General features: G+C 43.5%; 1 protein-coding gene across 1 annotated transcript in view; it reads left to right on the top strand.

Moving 5' to 3' along the window:
- LOC102572501 (sodium channel protein type 5 subunit alpha) overlaps positions 1–22,301 on the top strand; it is a 123,764-nt gene that overhangs the window by 14,167 nt on the left and 87,296 nt on the right. Inside the window, 6 exon segments of the mRNA XM_059729367.1 lie at positions 5,203–5,294; positions 9,918–10,124; positions 11,797–11,863; positions 15,644–15,782; positions 17,852–18,046; positions 19,894–20,022. Coding sequence (XP_059585350.1) covers positions 5,203–5,294; positions 9,918–10,124; positions 11,797–11,863; positions 15,644–15,782; positions 17,852–18,046; positions 19,894–20,022 — 829 coding nt within the window.

Here is a 22,301-nt window from a genome sequence, read left to right as displayed (position 1 = left end):
TTCCTTCCTATGAATAAGGCTTATGTCTTATTTGGAGGCATGTGGTATGTGAGAAAATACACTTGCAACTGGATAGCATTGTGTTAAGAGTCTTGTAAGTATGTAAATCAAACAGCTACCTCTGAAACTCTAAATTCAGTGCATCTAGCAAACAACTTGCCTGTCTACCTAGAATTCTCTAAGTCTTTACTTCTGGCCAGAGAGGATACCCCAGTTTAAACAAAGATAAGTAGAGACAAAGATATCAACATGCAAATTACTATTTGTAAAATAGTTTAAAGTTATTTCTAATGACCGTTCAGTTCACATTCCTAAAAGTACTTATCAATGCATGACTAAGTCTTCCCAATTATTGTAAGAAAATATGTGTTTAAATACTGTCAGTATCCTAGGTGACTCATAAGCAGCACTCTGGGTTTTCTGTTCGCTGTGGAAAAATGCAGATTTTCTCCTTTAAAAGAGAAAAATTCAGGAAATGGTGGTTTCCCCTTGCAGGCTGGGAGCATTCTAGCCTGCAACAGGCTGCTTGTGGCTGGGAGAAGAGGGACACAGGAGGTGCCACATGCATGTGCATGTGCATACATGCATGTAGCAGCCAGGCAGTGTGGAGAGCAGCTCCCACAGGTCCCTGCAGGTCAGTCTGTGGGGAGGGGGGCAGATTGAGGCTCCCATGGTAAGGGAGGGGGTGAGAGAGGGAAGGAAGTAGCCAGGATGGGGCTTGGGGTGCTGCTCAGCTGGGGCTGTGCATTGGGCCTGGGGCAAAGGCATGAATGCACAGCCACAGGGCCCTGCTGGGGAAGTGGGAGGGAGCCACAGGCAGCTCATCTGCAGGGAGGCGGGGCTGGCTCCCTGATGTTGTTTGCACTCCAGGGGAGCAGGGCATGGGGGGCATGTGCCCCCCCCCCCCAAATTTGTGTGTGTAGAGATGACAGATGCAGACTGCCTGCTGCAGGGCTCAGGGTTCCCTGCCCTGCTGCTCTTCCCCCCAGGGGCCTCCACAGCCCAGCAGCTAGAACCCAGTGCAGGAGGGCAGAGAGGCTTGGTGTTGCCACTGCTGCCAGGAGTCCTGCACCAGCTGCATCACCATGGCAACATGCCCCCTGCCCACCTGGCAGCAACAGGGGGCACAAATCCATACCACTGTCCCCGCTGTTACTGGATGGGCAAGGGTTACCTCACCATGGTGGCATGGCTGGCACAGGGCCTCTCTGCCCTCCTGCACCAGGTCCCACCTCCTGGGCAGCAGAGGCTCCTAGGGGGAGGGCAGCAGGGCAGGGAGTCCTGAGCCCACAGTTCTTGTGGGTGGCAACCAGAACTTGCATGCTGCTGGGAGCGGGGCATGGGATTGTGGACCCTGGCCCTGGTACTATAGCCCTGGAAGCTGGACCTCCTTCCAGCAGGGCTGCAGGGACAGGGGGCTGCAGGTTGGTAGTGAGGGGAACCTGGGGAGGTGGGGGGCATTGGCAGGGATGGAGGGGGGCTGTGGGTTGGGAGCGATGGGCATCAGTAGGGCTGGGGGAATGCAGGGCTATGGATTGGGAATGAGGCCACTGGCAGGGCCCAGGGGGCTGTGGGTTGGGAGTGAGGGGCAACAGCATGGGCAGGGGCAGAGCACCAGCATATCAAGGCTGCTCACTGGCACAGAGCAGTGAGGTGGGAGGGAATGGATGGGCAGCTGCAGGTGAACCCACGTCCTGGTGAGTAAAGGGGGCAGGGGGAACTCTGATTTTTCATGATAAAAAAATGAAAATCAAATGCCAAAATATATAGGTATTTAGATTTTATTTCACGACAGTAATTGAGGCCCTATTAGGCTTCCAAATTGTTTTAAAACTGTAAATACATCAATAAAACATCTGAACAACTATTGAGTCTCCCTGTGCTTGAAGAAGGGTGAGTGTGCCTGAAAGCATTTTTGAGGTTTAATGTTCATTTCAGTGCCTTTGAGTTGAGGGTTTCAGTATTACATTTAAAACTGGGGCAGGGTTGGGTTGGGGGTCAGGTGGGGGTTGTTGTTTTTCAAAAGGCAGAAAGGGATGTTTCTTGGCGTGATCCTAGTTTCCCATGATAAAAAAAAAAAAAAAATCACTGATTCACAGAACCTTAGGCCTGGAAGGGACCTCATGGGATCATCTAGTCCAGCCTCCCTAATTAGGCAGGAAAGACTGGTGGGTTCAAATAACCCCAGCAAGGTGTGCATCCTGTCTCCTTCTGAAGCTCTCCAGGGTAGGTGCCTGCACCGCCCTCGCTGGGAGTCTGTTCCAGAGTCGGGTCACACGAAACGTGAAGAAGTTTTTCCTTATAACCAATCTGAAACTTTCTAGGAGTTTATGACTGTTCCTCTTGGTTTCTCCCTGGGGTCCTTTGGTGAATTTGTTCACCTAGTGAATAGTTGTAAAAAACAAAAATCCTTGTTTTTCTGTGGTGAGCTCCCTCCCCGCCCAATGCTGACTGGCTGAGGGGCCCTGGCAGCAGCCCTGCCTCTCGCCGCTGATTGTCCAAGAAGGCTGTGGTTCATGCAGCTCCACCCCTCACAGTTGATTGGTGGAGAGAGGCAGGGCTATGCCATAGGCAGCCCTCTTGACCAGTCAGCCATGGAGGAAAGAAGGGGCGGCTGCCATCTTAGCTGCTTCCCCGTGTTCTTGTGGCTTCTTCCCTGCAGCAGGCTGCTGCAGCAGCTGTGAGAACTGCTGGCTCCCACTAAGGAGCATCATTTTATTTTCAGTATTTTTTTTTCCTGGCAATTCTGAAGATCCTTTGTAAAAATGTAAATTCAATGTTTTTCCATGTCAGATTTTTAAGATCCCCGTTGATGACTTTCCAACCCCACCTAGAATACCAAAAACCCTTTGTAGCAGGCCTCAATTTCCCTGTAACATTTGAATCCTCCAGTGGCCCTCTGAAACCTATTAGGCATTTTGGTCAATCACCTCCGTCTCCTGCCTGCCACACATTTTGATGCCTCAGTGCATCTTCAGTGGCCTCCCATCACCCCTGAAGCCACCTCGTGACTCATGGCTAACACAAACTAAAACCATCGGCATCATGAACGACACGTGCCACCGGCAGCTATGGGGGCGCGGCAGTGCTTGTGGCAGCAGAAGAGTGGCGGCGGTAAGTGTGGAGCTCCTGCAGATGCTGCCAGCACTGGTGGTGGGTTGGGGAGGTGTGGCAAGCACCGACCAGGGGTCGGTGACCACCCACAGATGCCATCGGCAGCAGCCAATAGCGATCACTGACCACCTGCAGATGCCAGAGGTGATGTTGGCAAGGGGGGGGGCAGTGGTGAGTAGTGACTGCCTGCAGGTGCCGCCGACACTGGTGCACCCCCTACGCACCGCCAATGATCAGCATAATTACTGAATCTGCTTTCCAGTGGCATGCTGTCTCTTGTACGTCCTGCAGAGCTTTTTTCCTGCGCCTCACCTGGGTCAACACTGACTCAACCTAGGAACTCTGTTTATAGCCCCGTCCCTTATGTGCACAGAGGTTCCTCCGTACTAATCAGCATTGGCTTATTACTCTGGAGCCTGTCCCTCTGCAACCTACAACTATAGCCTGCTTCTCTGTAGTCTGCCCCACTGCGTCCTCTCTGTGGAAGAAATCAAACTTTGCGTTGTGGTTGTATCAGAATTGGCAGAGCCATCTTGGTTTATTTAGAGCTGTACAAGTGATCACAAGGAGGTTTCTCAAAGGAGCTCTGAACTCTATAAGACAAGTGTATTTATACTTTAGACAGCGAGAAAAGATGCATGGTTCAGACAGAGCAACCTTGAAGAAACAGGAAGAAGTTGATCATTCGTTTGTCACACGTAGGAGGTTTACTTATTCAGCAAACACATTGTGTTTTGGGAACAGCTATCAGTTTCTGGTTCCCAGAAAGGAGGAGGTTAACATCTGCACACAGAGATTAATATATCAAGACTAAACAAGGCATGAAGGTTTTTCCTTATCTTAGAATATTTTGAAACACATAGCATCAGCATCTTTTCTCTTCTCGTTCTCTCTCTTTGTCTGTCCTCTTAGTCAAGTAAGAGACCTGGTTAAACTTATTTCCACATCTCCTTTGCACTCAGTAACTGAGGGTAGGTGCCCCTGTTACACCCTTATAACATGGAGGTTCTGCCCTGTTTCTTGCTGCTAAGCGAGATGTCATACTTGTAAACCTTTTTCTTCTTGTGTTTGCATATGCAGTAAGTACAGGGGGAAAACCTGTGTGTATACCCTTATGTTTGTGGATAACGTAGCCATTCATTAGGAGGTATTTATAACTTATTCTGTGCTACAGTGAAATGTCCATATATTTTTTTGGCCTTGTGATGCTAATACATCATAAAAGCCATCTGCTAGTACTGCATACTTGTTATTTCTTTTTAGATTCTGTCATCACTAGAGATCCTAGTTTTCTCTGATTTAAAAAAAAATCCCAATTTTCAGTTAAAAAAAAGTAACCCCAAATCCACATTTTTCGGTGATTTAAATGAAATATCACTAATATGTAGTGGTGTTTCATTTTAATCATGGAATAATGTGGATTTGGGGTTACCTTTTAACCAAAAAATGAGGATTTTTTAATCAGAGAAAACCAGGATCCCTGCTTATCACAGTAGTTCACCATAACGGTGTTATTTTTCTTTAAAAAGTGTTATCTTAATTTTTTTCCAACTACTGAAGTTGGTCTATTAAAAGATATCAGATTCACCCAAAAAACCTTGTCATCTTAAGTATGCAGAATATGAGTCCAAACTGACATTTTATGGTGACACAGAAGCCCCTAAGTGAGCTTGCTGAGTTTCATTTAGGTACCTAAGGGACCACTCTGATTCCTACCCCTGGCTTATATATTATTTGAACTAATCCCTTATTGCAGCATTTATGCGCCACAGTAGTGAAGTCAAACACTGTTGCATCTCCCTCCTGCAGCCTCCGCCATCACTTCCTTTGCTGCTGATTGCCCACAGTTCCCCTGCTACCAATTGCTGCTGATTCCTTTTGCCAGTGGCAATTGGCAGCAGGGGAATTGGCAAGATTCATGGGAAATGCTGCCTTATTACATGGCTCGTTTTCCTAAAATATTCTGCATACAGATATGCCCAGAAAAAGGTTGATATCTAAAACCACTTTATGATATATCTTCCTTGTTATTCAGTTAAATGGTATTTTCTCTCATGTAATTTCAATAATGGTGATATGCTCTTATAGGTATATAAGCCTCATTGGACCACTTCAGAATGTTTCAGCTCTTCGGACTTTCAGGGTACTAAGGACTTTTAAAGCAATTTCAGTACTCCCTGGTAAGCAGCAATGATTTTTTTCTGATTGGCTGTCATCTGCAAATGCCTGTTGTCTTTTATTTCTTCACTGTTGTTGTGTACCATTTTTGTATGATTGCCATATTTACTTGAATATAAGATAACCCACAATAATTAGATTCTGTACTTGGAAAATTTATAAATTTGTTATAATTTTCCAGGTATAGAATCTAATTATGAGAGGTTTGCCTTGTCTTTGTCCCCCTCCCACTGCTACACAGGGAAAATAAATCTGAAGGGGTCAGGTGGCCTTCTTGCCGTCTGCCTCCCCAACTTCTTCCCCCTGCAGCATCTCCAACACCCCGCTTCAGAGTTCATTGCTCCCAGGCATGCTATTTTAGCATGCCTCTGGGAGCAATTAAGTCTGGAGCAATAAGCTCTGGAGGTTATTCATTTTTATTCATATCTACAAGTACTATCCTGATGCAGAGTAAATTAGTTTGGGGTGCACATGTAGATGCCAAGATGTTTACTGCATAGCTAATTAGTCAACTGCACGGTAAACATTTCATGTAGACATGCCCACTGATGTTGAAATAAACATGCTTGAGCAAGATTTTGTATTCTCATACCACGTCAGGTACTATGGAAAGGGTAAAGGAAATGTCCCTTGTGGTAGAACTTGAAATAATAAAGCTCATCTCTAATATGGAATGCACAGTTCCAGGTCCATAACCTCATTGTCTCTCATAAAGGATAGAAACATAGGACTGGAATGGATGCCTTGGATCACTGAGCCCAGTACCATACTGTGGCAGATATCACATCATCCAATTCCACCAATAACCTCCTTCCATCTCGATACCTCCTCTTTTATCACTATTGGTTGACATTCCCTTTCAGTTAGTTCTTTATTATTTTTACAATCTCTCTACTAATCTCCATTTTCTCTAGTTTCACTAATATCATATTTACTTGAAAACAAAACAAGATTTTTTGCCTGAATCAGCATAGGGAATAACGACCTTTGTCTTATAATCACATACAAGGAAATCTCACTAAATACATTGTCTGTCATAAAGTAATAGAGTCATAGAGAAGCAGGGCTGGAAGATACCTCCAGAAGTCTTCCAGTCCAGCCTCCCACCTGAGGCAGGATCATCCCTAACCAAACCATCCCATCATCAGGATGGGATCCCATCATTGGCAATCCCCCATAGTCAGGGATGATGGTTTTTGTGATTGTTTTATCTGTGGATCCAAAGATGGCTGACAAGGCCTGTCTGTAGTCTGACCATATGGAAATCCTAGACATCTGGGTAATTAATCTGGGAAATCTAGGACAATGTCCCCCCTCCCCATGCTCTCACAAGCTGGCAGAGATGGAGGTGGTGTGCCAGACAAGCTGCGGAACATAGCTGCCCACCCTCAAGGCTCTCCACAGTGCTCTGACTCCCGGCTAGACTGCGACCCATGCCCCGCTTTACTGGGACACCCATTATAATTCTGAACAGCCAGCCAGGACTGGCCTCTGAAATCCAGGACTATCTTGGCTAAAGCGGGACATATGGACACCTTACCTATCTGGGAGAGACAGATTCTGTTGTAGCTTGGACACATGTTTCCATGTGCGGTGAGTGGCACTGAAAAAACGTGTGCATTGTGTATGTCAGTGAGATGCTGAATGTCCTTTGCCTCGTCTTCCCACCATCTGTTTTTCATATTGTGGGTCCTCCATGACAGTTATCCCATACAACCATATTCTAAACTCTGCATAAGACTACTCTCAACCCTGACCACAACATAGACTTAACACCCTAACCTGACACAGGTAAAGTAAGGGAATGACAACAACCAATGTCATGCTTCTATAAAATGTTGTTAGTATATGTTCAAGAGGTCCTGGGTAGAGGGCCATGCCTTCCCCTACAGAGGAAGGTAAACACTCCTACAGTCCATTCCATCTGACCATGGGATAAAATTCCTTCCGGAGCCGAAATATGGTAATCAGTTTGACCCTGTGCAGAGGTCAAGACCCTCTATCCAGTTTACTTAACATTATTCTTAGTAAATCCACACTGGCTGCTTCTGATTAGCCTTTCATATAGTCACAGAATCCCAGAATCATAAAAAATTAGGGCTACGAGGCACCTCGGGAGATCACCTAGTTCAACCCCTGCTCAAAGCAGGACCATTCCCAACTAGATCATTCCAGCCAGGGTTTGTCAAGGTGGGCCTTAAATACCTCCAAGGATGGAGATCCCGCAGCCTCTCAAGGTAATTTGTTCCAGGGCTTCACCACCCACCTAGTGAGAGTTTTTCTTGATATCCAACCTAAACCTCCCTTGCTGAAATTTGAGCCCATTGCTCCTTGTTCTATCATCTGCCACCACTGAGAACAGTCCAGCTCCATCCTCCTTGGAGTCTTCCTTCATGTAGTTGAAGGCTGCTATTAAATCCCCCCTCAGTCTTCTCTTCTCTAGACTAGATAAGCTCAGTTCCCTCAGCTTCTCATAAGTCATGTGCCCCACCACCTAACCATTTTTGTTGCCCTCTGCTGGACTCTCTCCAACTTGTCTACATCCTTTCTATAGTGGGGGGTCCAAAACTAGACACAACTTCCTTGGTCTTTCTTTTCTGACCAACATACTTATAACACTTCTTCTTCATGTTCTTAATCTCCCTCATCAGGTTCAGCTTGCTCTTTTTCTTTGCCTTCCTGATTTTGTCCATGCAGGTTCTTGCAATTTCCTGGTAAGGTCCTTTGGTGACGTGCCCATCTTTCCATTGCCTGTATGCTTTCCTTTTGCATTTGAGGCATCCTAGAAGTTCCTTGTACAGCTGCATTGGTCTCTTGCTACTCTTCTTGTGCTTCTATCATTTCAGAATGGTTTCTTGTTGGGCTTCCAGTGCTGTGCCCTTTAGAAACTTCCAGTGCCCTGGGCACCTTTATCCTTCACTACGCTCATGGCACCATGTCTACTATCTGCTTGAGTTGGGTGAAATCTGCCTTTTTGAATGGATGACATCTAGGCTGTAGGAAACCAAGGAAAGGGAAAGAACTCCCCACCTCCTCCAGGTGTGCACATGCACATACACAGGCCTCCCTGGCTCCTTCATGCAGTGAACTCCCAGGCAGATTTCCTCTCTGTTCACTGCTGTTACAATAGAAGTGAGTGTTTAATTAGTACTTTGAAAGAAAGTCTAGGTCTTTGTCGTTTTCACCACCTTTGTAGCAGAACCAATTTTTTTTTGGAGATATATTTTCAACCAATGGAAAATGTCTTTCCCAGCAAATACTGTCATTGAAATAGTAATATGGTTTTACTCTTAAAAACCAACAATGCCCTTTTTAATAGTTTTGCAGATGGTGGGTACATGTGCCATTAGAGGGCAGCAATAAACTGAAGAGCATATTGTTCCAGCGTTTATTGCTCCTGGGAAGCTCCCAGGCATGCAATTGACATGTTCGCCCGGATTGCAGCACATTGAGCTGGGTTGCAGCAGCCCCAGCTGGCAGGGGGTCCCAGGGAGTCATCCTGCCAACCTGAGGCTGCTCTGACTGGGCTCAGAGTGCTGTGGAGAGGCTGGCTGGGGCACGAGGGTGTTTCAGCACAGGGCTAGGCAGCAGGCAGCCCTGGCATTGAAGCACCCTTGTGCCCCAGCCAGCCAGTCGTCATCTACACGTGCACTGCTACACATGAAAAAACTACTCAGCAAGGCAGGACTTGTATTTATAAGTCCTACCCAGCTGCAGAGTTTATTAGTTTTGTGCACCCTAATAGGGACGCACATGTAGACTGGGATATTTACTTCACAGTTAATTAAGCAACCTGTAGTTGTGCCTGGTGAGACCCTATTTGCACAGATCTCTTGTAATACATATGGGAGTCCTATATTCAAAGATGGGACACCTTTATTTTAAATATTACAGACAAAGTTCAAAAGTCTCCAGAGATGTGCTCCCCACCCCCTAATCCCTTTTGCAAGAGCTCTAAATTCCCTTGGAATAAAAAAAAGTCATTAAAATCTATTCTAAAATTCAGTGCATATATTATATTCAGTCCTAGCCTTTTCATAAATACTTTTTATACGAAACAATATTCTAGCACACCCTTAATAAGTGGACAATAAAGGTATTAAAATTACATGTCAGTTTTTATTTTGAATATTCAATCTAAATAACAGACAAAAGTCATTGATTAAATTTTTTAGTATTGCTGTCTGTCTCTCATGCTAGATTTGGGGGGTTTTTCTGTCTTACTGTTGATCTTCAATTTATATGATTATATTAAATAGGTTTTCTCTTTAAACTAGTGGATCTTGTCATGCACCCAGATGAAACTCTTTAAAAGCAGTGGGAGTTTTACTTGTTTTAAGCAAAGCATGTACAAAAGCCTACTTTTATGAGTGTGCTCACGTGCAATTTTGAATTAGTACTGTACTGAGTGCAGTTAGCTTCAAAAAGAATTAAAAAGCAAAGTAGAACTAGAAAATTAGAATAAAATTATTCACAATTGCTAGTTCTGTACTGCAGTTTATCCTACAGAACTGCAACGCTGTACAGTTCATCTTTTTACATAACTGTAGTTGTTGCACTTGGCTAAATGTGGAACTAATACTACTTTCCTTTTCAGATTCACACACTCAGCATTATTTTTCTAGGTCTGAAAGTCATTGTAAATGCACTTATCCAGTCTGTTAGGAAACTTGCCAATGTGATGATCCTCACTGTTTTCTGCTTGAGTGTCTTCGCCCTTGTAGGCCTTCAGCTCTTTACGGGCCACTTGCAACGTAAATGTGTCCTCAACAATATTACATATAATGAATCACTTTGTAAGGAAGCTAAAGTATATGATCCAAACAGTCCAGGTATTGTTTTCTCTTTTTTAACCACTAAGAAAGAATCATATCTTTTGATTTTATGTATGCTCTGATTAAATATGTCAATGTTGAAAATATGGTTGCATAATAGTTTTCACATAACATATATTTTTCAGAATATGGAAAGGTCAAGTAGCTAGATTCCCATAAAATATTTGAAGGGGCAGGTCTACTACAAAGCATGCGTACACCAAGAACGGGTAACTATTACTATCTTGGACAGTAGGTTTGGCCCTGGCATTAAGTATTCATAGCCTGTGTTCTGAACTGTATGGCACATTGTGACAGACTCACACCCAACGCACTGCCCAATGGGCCATGGGCATATCCCACCCCCTTGAGTCATGTCGCACCTGGTCTGTTCACCTGCCATGACTTCATTGTTGCTAGGTGAGCCTTCACTTGCCTGGAGGTGGTCTTAGTGATTCCCTGGTGGTCCAAGTGTGGCCGCATTGATGTCTGGCTATGCCCCAATGCTCTGGAAGTGGGGGTGGGGTCTGGCATTTCCCCAGGCATTTTGGCCTCAGGGAGAGTGGCCACATTCCCCTCCGTTGTGGGAAGAGCATCTGGATCTTCTCTAGGGTCTCTGGCAATGGGAACAGTGTCTGGATTTGTTTCTGGTTTCCTGACACATGTTTCCCCCATCTTTGTCTTCCGGCCTACTTTTACCCCATTGCCCCTGGACTTTGGGCCAATCCATGGGGCTCTTCTGGTCAGCGTGGGGCACTGGCCAGTTGGTTGCAGCCCTACCATCTATGCCCAAATGTGAGTCAGGTGTACATCAGTTACACACATGCTTTAGATAGCTTAAGTATAAAAATGCAAAAGTAAAGGTAAAAGTTCTGGAGACAAGTCTTATATACTTCTCTGGTTTTTTGCCTTTTGTGAAACCTTCATCTCATCACCTCAGGAGCTACTATATAGCAGGCTTCCAGGCAAGAATTTTTCTGAGATGGAATTGTCATTGATGAACAAATATATTCTCTAAAAAAGTCTTTATCTCTTTTAATTTAGGGTATAAGCCAAGAAGATGACATTTGCTTTTCATGGTCACTCCTTTAGCTATCATAGCATACTATTATAAATCAAAAAGTAATAATATTAGCAGGTTGCTTTTGTGTCTTTTAAATCTCCATATCTCTCAACTTCCTGCCATTCAAATAGAAATATGGGAGTCTCTGGTCAGGAATACAGAGTACCTTTTGAGAAACAGCTGGGAGGTGGATGGGGTCTCCAACTTTCTAGGTCAGTTGTATAACAAGTGGGCTGTACAGTATATGAAGGGCAATACCACCATCACCACCTTGTTTTTGGGAATGGCCCTGAGTTCAGACATCTTGATTTTTATTTTTGCCAAAAGTCTGTTAAATTCAACCCAATGAGGGAATGGTTTCAGCTGTTCCAAAAGAACATTTTTAGCAAATAAATTATTTCTTTAAAAATTTTACCCAGCTCAGCAAAATTCCCTATGTTATATCCTGTACATTTGACAAAGGTATTCTTAAAGAGGTGAGCTGTATTTCCTCTTGAATAAAAAATGTAATTATTTATAGATTAGTGACTGTTCAGTTTATATCTGCAGTTGATATTTTTAACGTCTGTTAATTAGGGGAAATGTTTGTAAATAACTTGTAATTTTATAATCCTTTCTTTTGTGCAGGAGATGTCTGCGCCAGAATGAAGAATTCCAATGACATATTACTGTGTAACCCAAATTCAGAACTTAAGTAAGTAAAATGAATGGCCCTTTAAGTTGTTTCTTTCTTTTGCTATTTTTGTTTTTAATTTTGCCCATAGAAGAATTGCAGGTGAATTTCCTGGAGGCTGGTATTTCCTTAGTCAAGTATACAGAGATAAAGACCCCTGGGTGTACAACCTTCCCATCCCCATGGACATGGCCCCTTGCAAACAACCTACAAAGCACATGCCATTTAGCCAGGTCACAAATCATGGATGGGTCCAGGAGTGGGGGTCTAGGAGGATTGGAGGGGAACAAGGTAGGGGGCTATATCAAGTCCCTATAAGCTGGGGCTTCCTTCCCAAGGCAGGGCCACTAGTTCCCCCAAAAGCACCTTCCCTCACTGCTCCCACCTCCCAGCCACCCCAGGAAACACAGCCTGCACCCCCCACATCTCAATCCCAAACCTCAATTTATTGACACATGAGACCTTCTTTTATTTACTTCCTCTTTATTTATTTAAAATTTTTTTTTACTTCTTTTTATTTTATCCTTCACTGGCTGACTTCCTTCATCTCGCTACCCTCCCCCCACCCCCATTTCCTTTCTACCTCCCATTTCATTACACACTTCATCCCATTAACTCTCCGCCTTCCATCTTCATGTTCCAACCCCTCTCTCTACCCCAACCCATCTATAACCATCGCCCCCTCCCCCCCGCACCCAGCTAAACCAGGGATAGAAGCCTGTCCTGTCTCACCGGCCCTCTAGTGGCAAGTCACAGCTGTGCAGGTGAGGGACAGAGAAGGTTTTTAGCCTTCAGTGTGACTGCTCCAAACTTGAACTAGTACGAACACTGATCAGCGCTTGAACAGCTTCAAGTGCAATGTGTATAAGGCCCTTACGTAGAGAAACAAAAGCCCTTTATTCTTTCTAAAGCTGTAGTAGGGTTGGAGTGTTGTTTTAGCTGTGATGATCCAGGAAACATCCAAAAGGCAAGGCTTTTTTGTGATACCATTTATTGGATCAACTGTGTATGAGAGAGAACTGTTGGACAAGCTTTTGGACATTGGGTGCTATTTCTCAGGTCTGAAGAAGCAGAGGCAGGCTGAGCTAAGTATCAGAGAAAAGACTTCATACAAATTGAAACAGTCTACTTGGAGGGATGGAGGAGGGTTGTGAACTAGGAATGAAGATGAGAAAACCGGAGCAGTAGAATTGATTCATAGATTCATAGATGTTAGGGTCAGAAGGGACCTCAATAAGTCATCGAGTCTGACCCCCTTCCCTGGGCAGGAAAGGGTGCTGGGGTCAGACGACCCTAGCTATGTGCTTGTCCAGTCTCCTCTTAAAGACCCCAAGGTAGGGGAGAGCATCACTTCCCTTGGAAGCCCATTCCAATTACTGGCAGTCCTTGCTGTGAAGAAGTTCTTTTTAATGTCCAACCTAAATCTGTTCTCCATCAATTTGCCATTGTTTCTAGTTACTCCAGGGGTGCGCTAATAAATAGAGCATCTCCTATTCCCTGCTGCCTTCCCCTGATGAATTTATAGGCAGCCACAAGATCACCTCTCAACCTTCTCTTGCGAATGCTGAAGAGACCTAGGTCCCTCAGTCTCTCTTCATAGGCCCTTGCCTGCAGGCCTCTGACCATACGATTGGCCCTCCACTGAACCCTCTCAAGTTTTTCCGCATCCCTCTTGAAGTGCAGCACCCAAAACTAGATGCAGTACTCCAACTACAGCCTGACCAGGGCCACATAGAGGGGAAGCATCACCTCCCAGGACCTGTTCATCATGCATCTGTTAATGCATGATAAAGTGCGGTTAGCCTTGTTGATCACTTCATCACACTGACAACTCATGTTCATCTTGGAGTCAACTATGACTCCAAGATCCCTTTCCGATGCTGTGTTGAGGTCATTGTTGCAGGGCACTTAGGTGCCTGCTCCTAGAAGAGCACAACCTGCCTGGGGAGAGCCAAAGAGTGAGTGAAGGGAAGAGGCCTGACTAAGTTCTGCTCCTAGTAATGTAAAGGGGCAGAGCACACCATATGTTATAGCCCAGGGCTATAGCAACCTCATGTTATAGCCCAGGGGCTTACATTAGGTTGTTGTTTTATAATTCTGCCCATTTTTCCAACCTGTCCAGTTCTACCTGGATCTGTTCCCTACCCTCTGATGTGTTAATTTTGCCCCATAATTTAGTATCATCTGTGAACTTGGACAGGGTGCTCTCCATGCCCTCATCTAAGTCACTGGTGAAGACACTGAATAGCACCAGTCCAAGGACCGAGCCTGGCGGGACTCCACTGCCACATCTTTCCAGGTTGATATTGACCCATCCACCACTACACTCTGGGTGCGATCCCTAAGCCAATTTGCCACCCGCCTGACCATGTCATCATTTACATCATAGCCTGTCAGTTTATTTACCAGAACAGAATGCGATACCGTATCAAAGGCCTTCTTAAAGTCTATGTAGATGACATGTACCTTGACCCCTGTGTTTAAGCATTTTGTGACCTGGTCAAAAAAGAAACAAGATTAGTCAGGCAGGATCTACCTGCAATGGACCCATGCTGATTTCCTTTCAGCATTATTTCCCCTGCTGGGCTCCCACAAATGTGATCCTTAATGATTTTTTCCAGAGTTTTCCCAAGGATAGAGGTGAGACTAACTGGCCTGTAGTTTCCCGGTTCCTCCCTTCTCCCCGTCTTGAAAATAGGGACCACATTGACCCACAGTACCTCAGTTTGGCCCTCCTCTGATCTCATCCTGATTATAGAGGATGTATATTGTTCCTTAACATATAGAGAGCAACACCCCGCCACCCTTTTTCCTCATCCTATCCCATCTGTACAACCTGTAACGCTCAATGCCTACTGCCCAATTGTGAGTAGGGTCCCACCAGGTTTTAGTTAGTCCAACTAGGTAATAGGTAATCTGGTTAGTGGCAGGACCAGACCATTTAAGATGGGTGAAATTATTCCCTTTACTGAATCCATTAATTAAGATACTTTAATAAACTCATATAGAAAAAAGACAAAGACACACAAATGCCACTAGGAGCACATTTTTCACAGAATAGCCACTCCCTCTGACCTCACAATCCTTGTGCTCAAAGGAAATTTGCAAAAGAAGTTGGGAACAGAAATTTATAACTATGCTGGACAGTAAAAAAAAATGTTCTTAATATAGACAGTGCCTTTTTGGCTCATTACAACCTTAAATACTTCCAATTACTCGCCTGTACTTCACAGGTAATAACTACCCCCATCTTGAATAGTCTCACTCTGTCACTAACTGGATTGCCTATTCTGCTGCACTACTGTCTAATAATGACTTCTGTTTGCCTCTCTGTTTCTTTCCAAAAGCATCCATATATTGTTATCCCAGTCCACCTCAAAAAAGAGAACGAAGAGGTTTAATCATTTATTATGATTTTGTGTAGAAAAAGTCAACATTTCGCAGAGACCTCTCACAGAAAAAGATACATTGCTTATTATTTGTGTTTCAGTAGTGACCAAAGGTTCCATTCAAGAATGGAGCCCAATTGTGCTCCATAGATGTGGTAGAGACATAAATAGGATTCATGTAACATCGAATGATCTATCCTGGATTCATAAATACATATTTTTATCATGGACAATAAAGTCCTTGGAGGAAAAAAAGGCAGGATGGTGATTTATACTTTTCTTTTGACTTGACTCATGTCTTAAACACTTGTTATGAATAGTAGTCTTTTTTTAGTATCTAATTGCATGTTGTGCAAAGTAAGCAATTTGGCAGGTGGCTGCCAAATATACCTAATGCTTTTTCTGTTACTAGATGTCCAGAGAACTATTCCTGTGAGGCTCATAAACCCAATCCTGATTTTGGTTACACAAGCTTTGATAATTTTGGCTGGGCCTTTCTCTCCATGTTTCGTTTGATGACACAGGATTCCTGGGAGCGTCTCTATCGTCAAGTAAGTACTTCAGTTTTTAAAAGGATCAATTAAGAAGCCAGCTATGCAATACAGAGACTTATCTAATATGGAAAATGTTGCAATATTGTTTTATTAACATATATAGTTACATTTATTTTTTAAAAATTAAATGCTAGGAAAGACCAAAAATGAAATGCCAAACACCTCAGGGCACTACTGAATAGCCTCTTTAGACTCTCCTTTATGTGGACAGCACTGCTTAGAATGCCAATGGCAGCATCATCCCAGGACAGTCCCAGGTCTTGAACCAAGGCCTGGAGATGCCCTCTGGCTCATCGTGACACTCAGCTGAGCTTTGGGGTGGAACAAAGAGTTAAAGATGCTATACAGGGGTCCAAGATACAGAGCTACCTAATATCTGGAGCTACCTACCTAATCCCTGGAGCTAGTCCCGGGTTCTGGACTTGACAGCCCCTGCTCAGTCCCCAGAGCTAGTCCCAGCTACAAGGTCTGATGGACTCCCACAACATTGACCTATTTCTGGCTTTACCATGCAGGGTAAGGTAGAAAATATGTGGACATTAGGGGTATGCTAAGTGGGCAGTATTCAATTCAGATTTGGATTCAGCCCAATTCAGGGGACAGTGATTTGATTTGCTGATTCAGATCACTGTCCTGATTTGATTTTTTTTGATTTGATCCCCAGCATTTAAATGCCTTGCCCTACAACCCTGTAGGCAGGGCTGCACAGCAAGGTAGTGTGCCAGTGCAGGAGGAACCCCTCCATCAAGATCAGGCAGGAGGCAGCTCCTACATGTGGGATATGGCTGGCTGTCCTATTGCCAATCCTCAGGACTGGGCTGGAACAGCCCCATGTCCTTGTTCAGGACTGGGGCTTCCCCCTGCCAATTCTTGGGGATCAGCCATGGAGCAGTTGTCTGAGACCCTGGGACTGCCCAGTGTCCAATCCTGGCCATCAGGTAATTGTGGGGATTGGGCAGGGAGCAACCTTGGGCTCTCCCAGCAGCTGGCCATCATTCAATTCTAAGGAATTTTATGTCCGATCCCCAAAACTGTGCGCCTTACCTTGAATGTGTGGCACATGGCAGGTCCATATCCAGACCAGAAATAAATCCCTCAATGCAGGTGTTTAATTGGGCAGTCTTAAGACTGCTGTATGTTCCCCCCTCCCACGCATGTCCTGAATGCCCAGTAATACCAGAATATAGCATCATTCACTCTTTACCCCACTCCAGTGCTGACTGTTGGCACTCCAGGTCTGAAGGCACATGCCACATGTTCAGTTTTAGGCACTACATACCATTTGCCATTTTAGGGTGCTATAAACTCACTAAATGAGTGGCTTGTTGCAATTTATGGCATGGTTAACCCTTTAATTGTGCCATAAATACAATGTCTGCCAGAGCTCCAGATTGCACTATTTGATGTATATCTCCTTTTCGATCTCTAGGTCAGAATTTTTCCTTTTTTGTTTTTAAATCTTGTATCTTTAAGATACTCTGATCTGTCTCTTTTGACTCTATCATGTTTGCTTATTTCTTATATTCTTTTTCTCAAAAAAGTTAGTCTTTTCTTCTATAGCTATATTGTCTTTAAGATACTCTAGTTTTCTTTCACATTAGTATTTTTAATCTCCTGGCATCTTTTTGCTCCTGTATGGATAAAGTTGTCTACCCAACATAAACTCTAATGCTTATTTGGCTGGGCTTGGGTGGGAAATAACTATTTTAATATGTTTAGTTCAAAAATATTTTCTCCTTTCTTTTCAGTTGCTCCTGACAGTGTTATGAATGGTAGACACTATGCTGCAGGGGGGCGGGAAATATTATATGGGCATAAAATAATACTTACGGTAAATCTTAGAGAATTTAGGCTACATTCAAAAGGGGCCTGCTAGAAAACCTGATCTTAGCTCCTGTATAATAGCACAGACCAGGAGATAAGTTGCTGAAATTCTGCTTTAAGAAAACAATACTATATGTCGACTACTTCCACAATATGGGAAGAAATTTAACAAGGTTTGTTTTCAAATGTTGTTGTACGTTTTACACTTTTTCAATAACTTTCACAAATTTAATTTTACTTAGGTTATCCGAACTACTGGAAAGACAAGCATGATCTTTTTTGTGGTGGTCATTTTTCTATGTTCATTTTATCTCTTCAACTTGATCTTGGCTGTTGTAACTATGGCATATGAAGAGCAAAACCAAGCCACACAAGCTGAAATACAAGCAAAGGAGAAATTGTTTCAGGAAGCTGAGGAACTACTAAAGAAAGAACAGGTTACTAATTTTTTATATACAATAGATATAACACATTTCATACAGAATTTCCCTTTTCTTGTTTTTATGAAATAAGGAAATGAGGTCTTTGATTAAAGCAAGCACTTCTCACATTTTATTTAAAGTGTTTCGTGTCCTTTCATAGACACAGGTGTCAATTTCTTATACTTCAATAACATAAACATTATTGCGGAGGGGGCATGCAACATCAAGTCAAACTACAGTTAATCTTAAAGTGACTCTTTCAGGGCTGGCAGATGAAAGTGGGAAGGACTGCACGCACATTGGAGGATAAGGTAGATTTCAGAAGGATCTTAACAGATTGGAAAGCTGGGCTAGATGCAACAGGATAAAGATCAGTGCAGACGAGTTTATGGTGCTGTGCTTAGGGAAGAATACTGAAAACCACAGATACAGAATGGGAGAGCACTGTTTGGGTGGTAGCATTGCTGAGTAGGATTTTGGGCTTTTGGTGGATCACAGACTCAAATTAGTCAACAGTGTAGTGCAGAATAAAAAAATCCATTGCAGTTTTGTACTGCATTAGCAAGAGCATTTGGTGAAGACACAGAAGGTGGTAGTACCAATCTATTTGGTGCTGGTTAGGCGTTCTGTGCAGTTTTGTGCTCCTTGTTTAAGAAGTATGTGGAGAAACTAGAGAGGGTCTAGAGACAGGTGACAAAATGATTAAATGGTTGGAAGGCAAGCCATACAAGGAAAGGTTGAGAGAACTAGACATGCTTAGCTTGGAGAAAAGATGACTAAGTAGAGATGTAATAACAGTCTTACATTATCTGAAAAGCTATCATAAACAAGAGAAAAAACAACTGTTCTCCCTTGCTGCAAAGGGTAGGATATAAAACAATGACTTCAAATTATAGCAAAGTAGACTTAGATCAAATATCGGGGGCGGGGGGAGAAAAACCTTCCTTACAGTTTGAACAGTGTGGCAGTGGAATAGGCTGCCCAGGGAAGTTGTAGAATCTCCTTCACTGGAAGTTTTCAAGAGGTTGGATAAGCATTGGACAGGGATGTTTCAGGATTTACATTCCTGCATTCTCACGGAGGACCAGATGGTCCTTAAAGTCCCTTCCATCCTATGATTAGCTCATGTCACACTGTCTGTAGGTCATTGAGCTCATTCAAGCAGAACCAGAATTGCCTCAGTGGCTTCCCTCAGAAATATTTTATTGTTGAATTTTGTAGAGTGAATTACATAGATGTTCATTCACGCAATACACTCTTGGACTTAGCTCTGAGACTAGATTTGGGAATGTAGTTGTGTAGTCTCTGTTTAAATAAAAAAACCTCCCATTCCTCCTGCAACATAGGCTGACATTCTTTATGAACTATGAAGAATGGGAATGCCTAGAGGTCTCACCTCATAGTGCAAGTTACTGATTTTAATCGTCCCTTCTGTGAGAATGTTGCTGCTGCATACTCACATCCCTGTCTTCTCTTCTTCCTCAGAGTTCTCAGCATAGTTATGGAGTCCATGGTTCATGAAAGGGAACAAAGTCATCTGGGGGTCACACAACATTTATAGCTTGGGCACAGAGCAGTGCCATGAGAAGCAGTGCTTGTGTATCTGTTCAATAGTCATTACCTATTGCAAAGGGCATGGAAATGCAAAGCATTTCTCAAGCTCTATGGCTAAAGTAGCTAGGCAAAAGTAGCTACACTGTATTACCATATATCAATATATTTTGTGGTCTCTTTAAATGGTTTAATATCTACAAACTGCAAACTGTTAACTAAGAGTAATTCTATAACATTCTTATTGTAATCTACTTACTGGAACTAATGTCCTACGCATACACGCAGAATTGTTGCTATGTTTTTCTCAGATGAAGAGTGCTAGAAAAACAGATACAGCCACAACTAATTCCTTTAAGGGAAGGACTACAGAGCCTGAAGGCTTTGGAGATGATGAAAGGATTTTTCACTCACAGCCTGCCCACTGCCAAAAAAAGCTTGTAAGTTTTTAAGGAATATAATTTTTATTCATTAAACCTGAAATTGTTACATTTCTTGACAACCAGAGAAGCAACGAATTTCTCAATGGTCTCAAAATCACCATATTTAATTAAATACAAGATGAGGTTTTTTTTTCTCCCAGTCAGCATGGGCAGAAAAGCCCCTTGTTTTATATTTACATACAAGGAAACCTCTTTAAATACATTGTCTGTCCTTAACCTACTGCGAAAAGCAGCAAGTGCTCAGTAATGGAAATAAACAATGAAGTTGATGAAATGCAGCCAGCCCTGAGCATGACTATAAAATGCATGAGTATAACTGTAAAACACATAGCCCCTGTTGGCCAAACATGCTGATGGGAGTGTGTGTGCACACGCGCGCACGTGTGTGTGTGTCCATCCCTTAAAAAAAACAGCACTTGTCCCCCCAGGAGGAAATGAGCAGTGGACCCACAGGTACTGCAATACCAGGCCAATGCTAAGAGAGGCCAAAACAAGCTCTGACGCTCTCTTCTGGTGCCAAAAATGTGCATGGGAATATTTATTTTGTTTAATTTTTGTTCTTTACAAATTTTATTAAAAACAGACTTATCACTCTACACTTACAAAGCTACACATATTGAGCATCCTTGTTTTACCAAGACTTCATAGCACAGAAACAATTACATATCAAAAATATATAACTACACATATTAAACCCTTAGATAACATACAACATCCCACAGAACCCCCAAACCCTTACAGAAATCATTTTCTTTATGCAGAATCCCATGAAAAAAAAAGATTACCTCAGTAACCACCTGAAACCCTGCACTTCCCATCGGTCTTCTCTGTTGGTTTAGCAAAACAAGGGTGTCCAGTCCTTTCTCCTCCACTTCTTCCCCACCTCTTCCTCTCTAATCTCTTTCTTGTCCCGATTGATATAGTATTTCAGTTCATGCAGCCCCAGCTTCAGGCATGCTTTTTCTGTGAAACACTCCTTAAACACCTAGAAATTTCTTAGTTTCCATAAACTAATTTTAACACATGCTAATGAAGTGCTTAATAACGTTTCCTCTGGTCCCTTTGGTATGAGTCCATATAGTACAATCTCCCATGTTAATGATAGGTTTATTCTGGTGATACTCAGAAAGCAGCGAACACTTTCCCATACCCCGTTTGCATGTGTAAACTCCAAAACACTTCCCACTGTTTCTTCTTCCCTGCACCTTTCCCTTGGGCACCTTGATGAGCTTGTCAAGCCCCATCTGTGTTGGACTTCTCTTACTGGAAAGATATTTCTTACAACCATCCATGCTAAATCAGCATGCTTAATTTTTAGTTGTTTACCTGCCACGGCTCCCCACACCACCTTCACTTGTCCTTCTGTGAAGTTTCCCACTGGTGCCGTCTTGTCTCTTTTCCTTTACTGCTTTAATCAATTTCTTATGATCCTTCAGGACTTCCAGCCCTACCTTCCCTATCTTATACCGTTGCATGAATCCTTCCATTCTGATGTAATGAATTGATGGCTGCCATGCCCGTGGACTCTTCAGAGGTCTGGGGCTCTGTGGTTGGACCCAGAGGGTGGTGGTTGATGGAAGTCAATCGTTGTGGTGCCCTGTGACCAGTGGGGTCCCCCAAGGCTCTGTCCTTGGACCTATATTGTTCAATATCTTCATTAATGATGTGGACATTGGAGTCAGAAGCGGACTGACCAAGTTCACTGATGATACCAAACTCTGGGGTAAAGCATCCACACCTGAGGACAGGAGGGCGATCTAGGCTGACCTGGACAGGCTCAGAAAATGGGCGGACTAGAACCTGATGGTGTTTAACACCGAAAAATTCAAGGTTCTCCACCTTGGGAGGAAAAACCTGCAGCATCCTTATAGGCTCAGCAGTGCTACGCTGGCTAGCACTACAGATGAAAGGGACTTGGGGGTTATGACGGACCACAAGATGAATATGAACCTTCAATTTGATGCTGTGGCTAGTAAAGTGAGCAAAACGCTGGCTTACATCCATAGATGCTTCTCAAGCAAATCCCAGGATGTCATTCTCCCATTGTACTCGGCCTTGGTGAGGCTACAGCTGGAGTACTGTGTCCAGTTTTGGGCTCCACAATTCAAGAAGGATTTAGAGAAGCTTGAGAGAGTCCAGAGAAGAGCCATGCGCATGATCAGAGGTCAGGAAAACAGTCCTTACAATGACAGGCTGAGAGCTATGGCACTCTTTAGCCTGGAAAAACGCAGGCTCAGGGGCGATCTGATGGCCACCTATAAGTTTATCAGGGGTGT

The sequence above is a fragment of the Alligator mississippiensis genome, chromosome 5, assembly GCF_030867095.1.
Source record: "Alligator mississippiensis isolate rAllMis1 chromosome 5, rAllMis1, whole genome shotgun sequence".
Lineage (NCBI taxonomy): Eukaryota > Metazoa > Chordata > Crocodylia > Alligatoridae > Alligator > Alligator mississippiensis.
The sequence above is the reverse complement of the archived record's forward strand: the minus strand, read 5'-3'. Positions and strand labels throughout refer to the sequence as shown.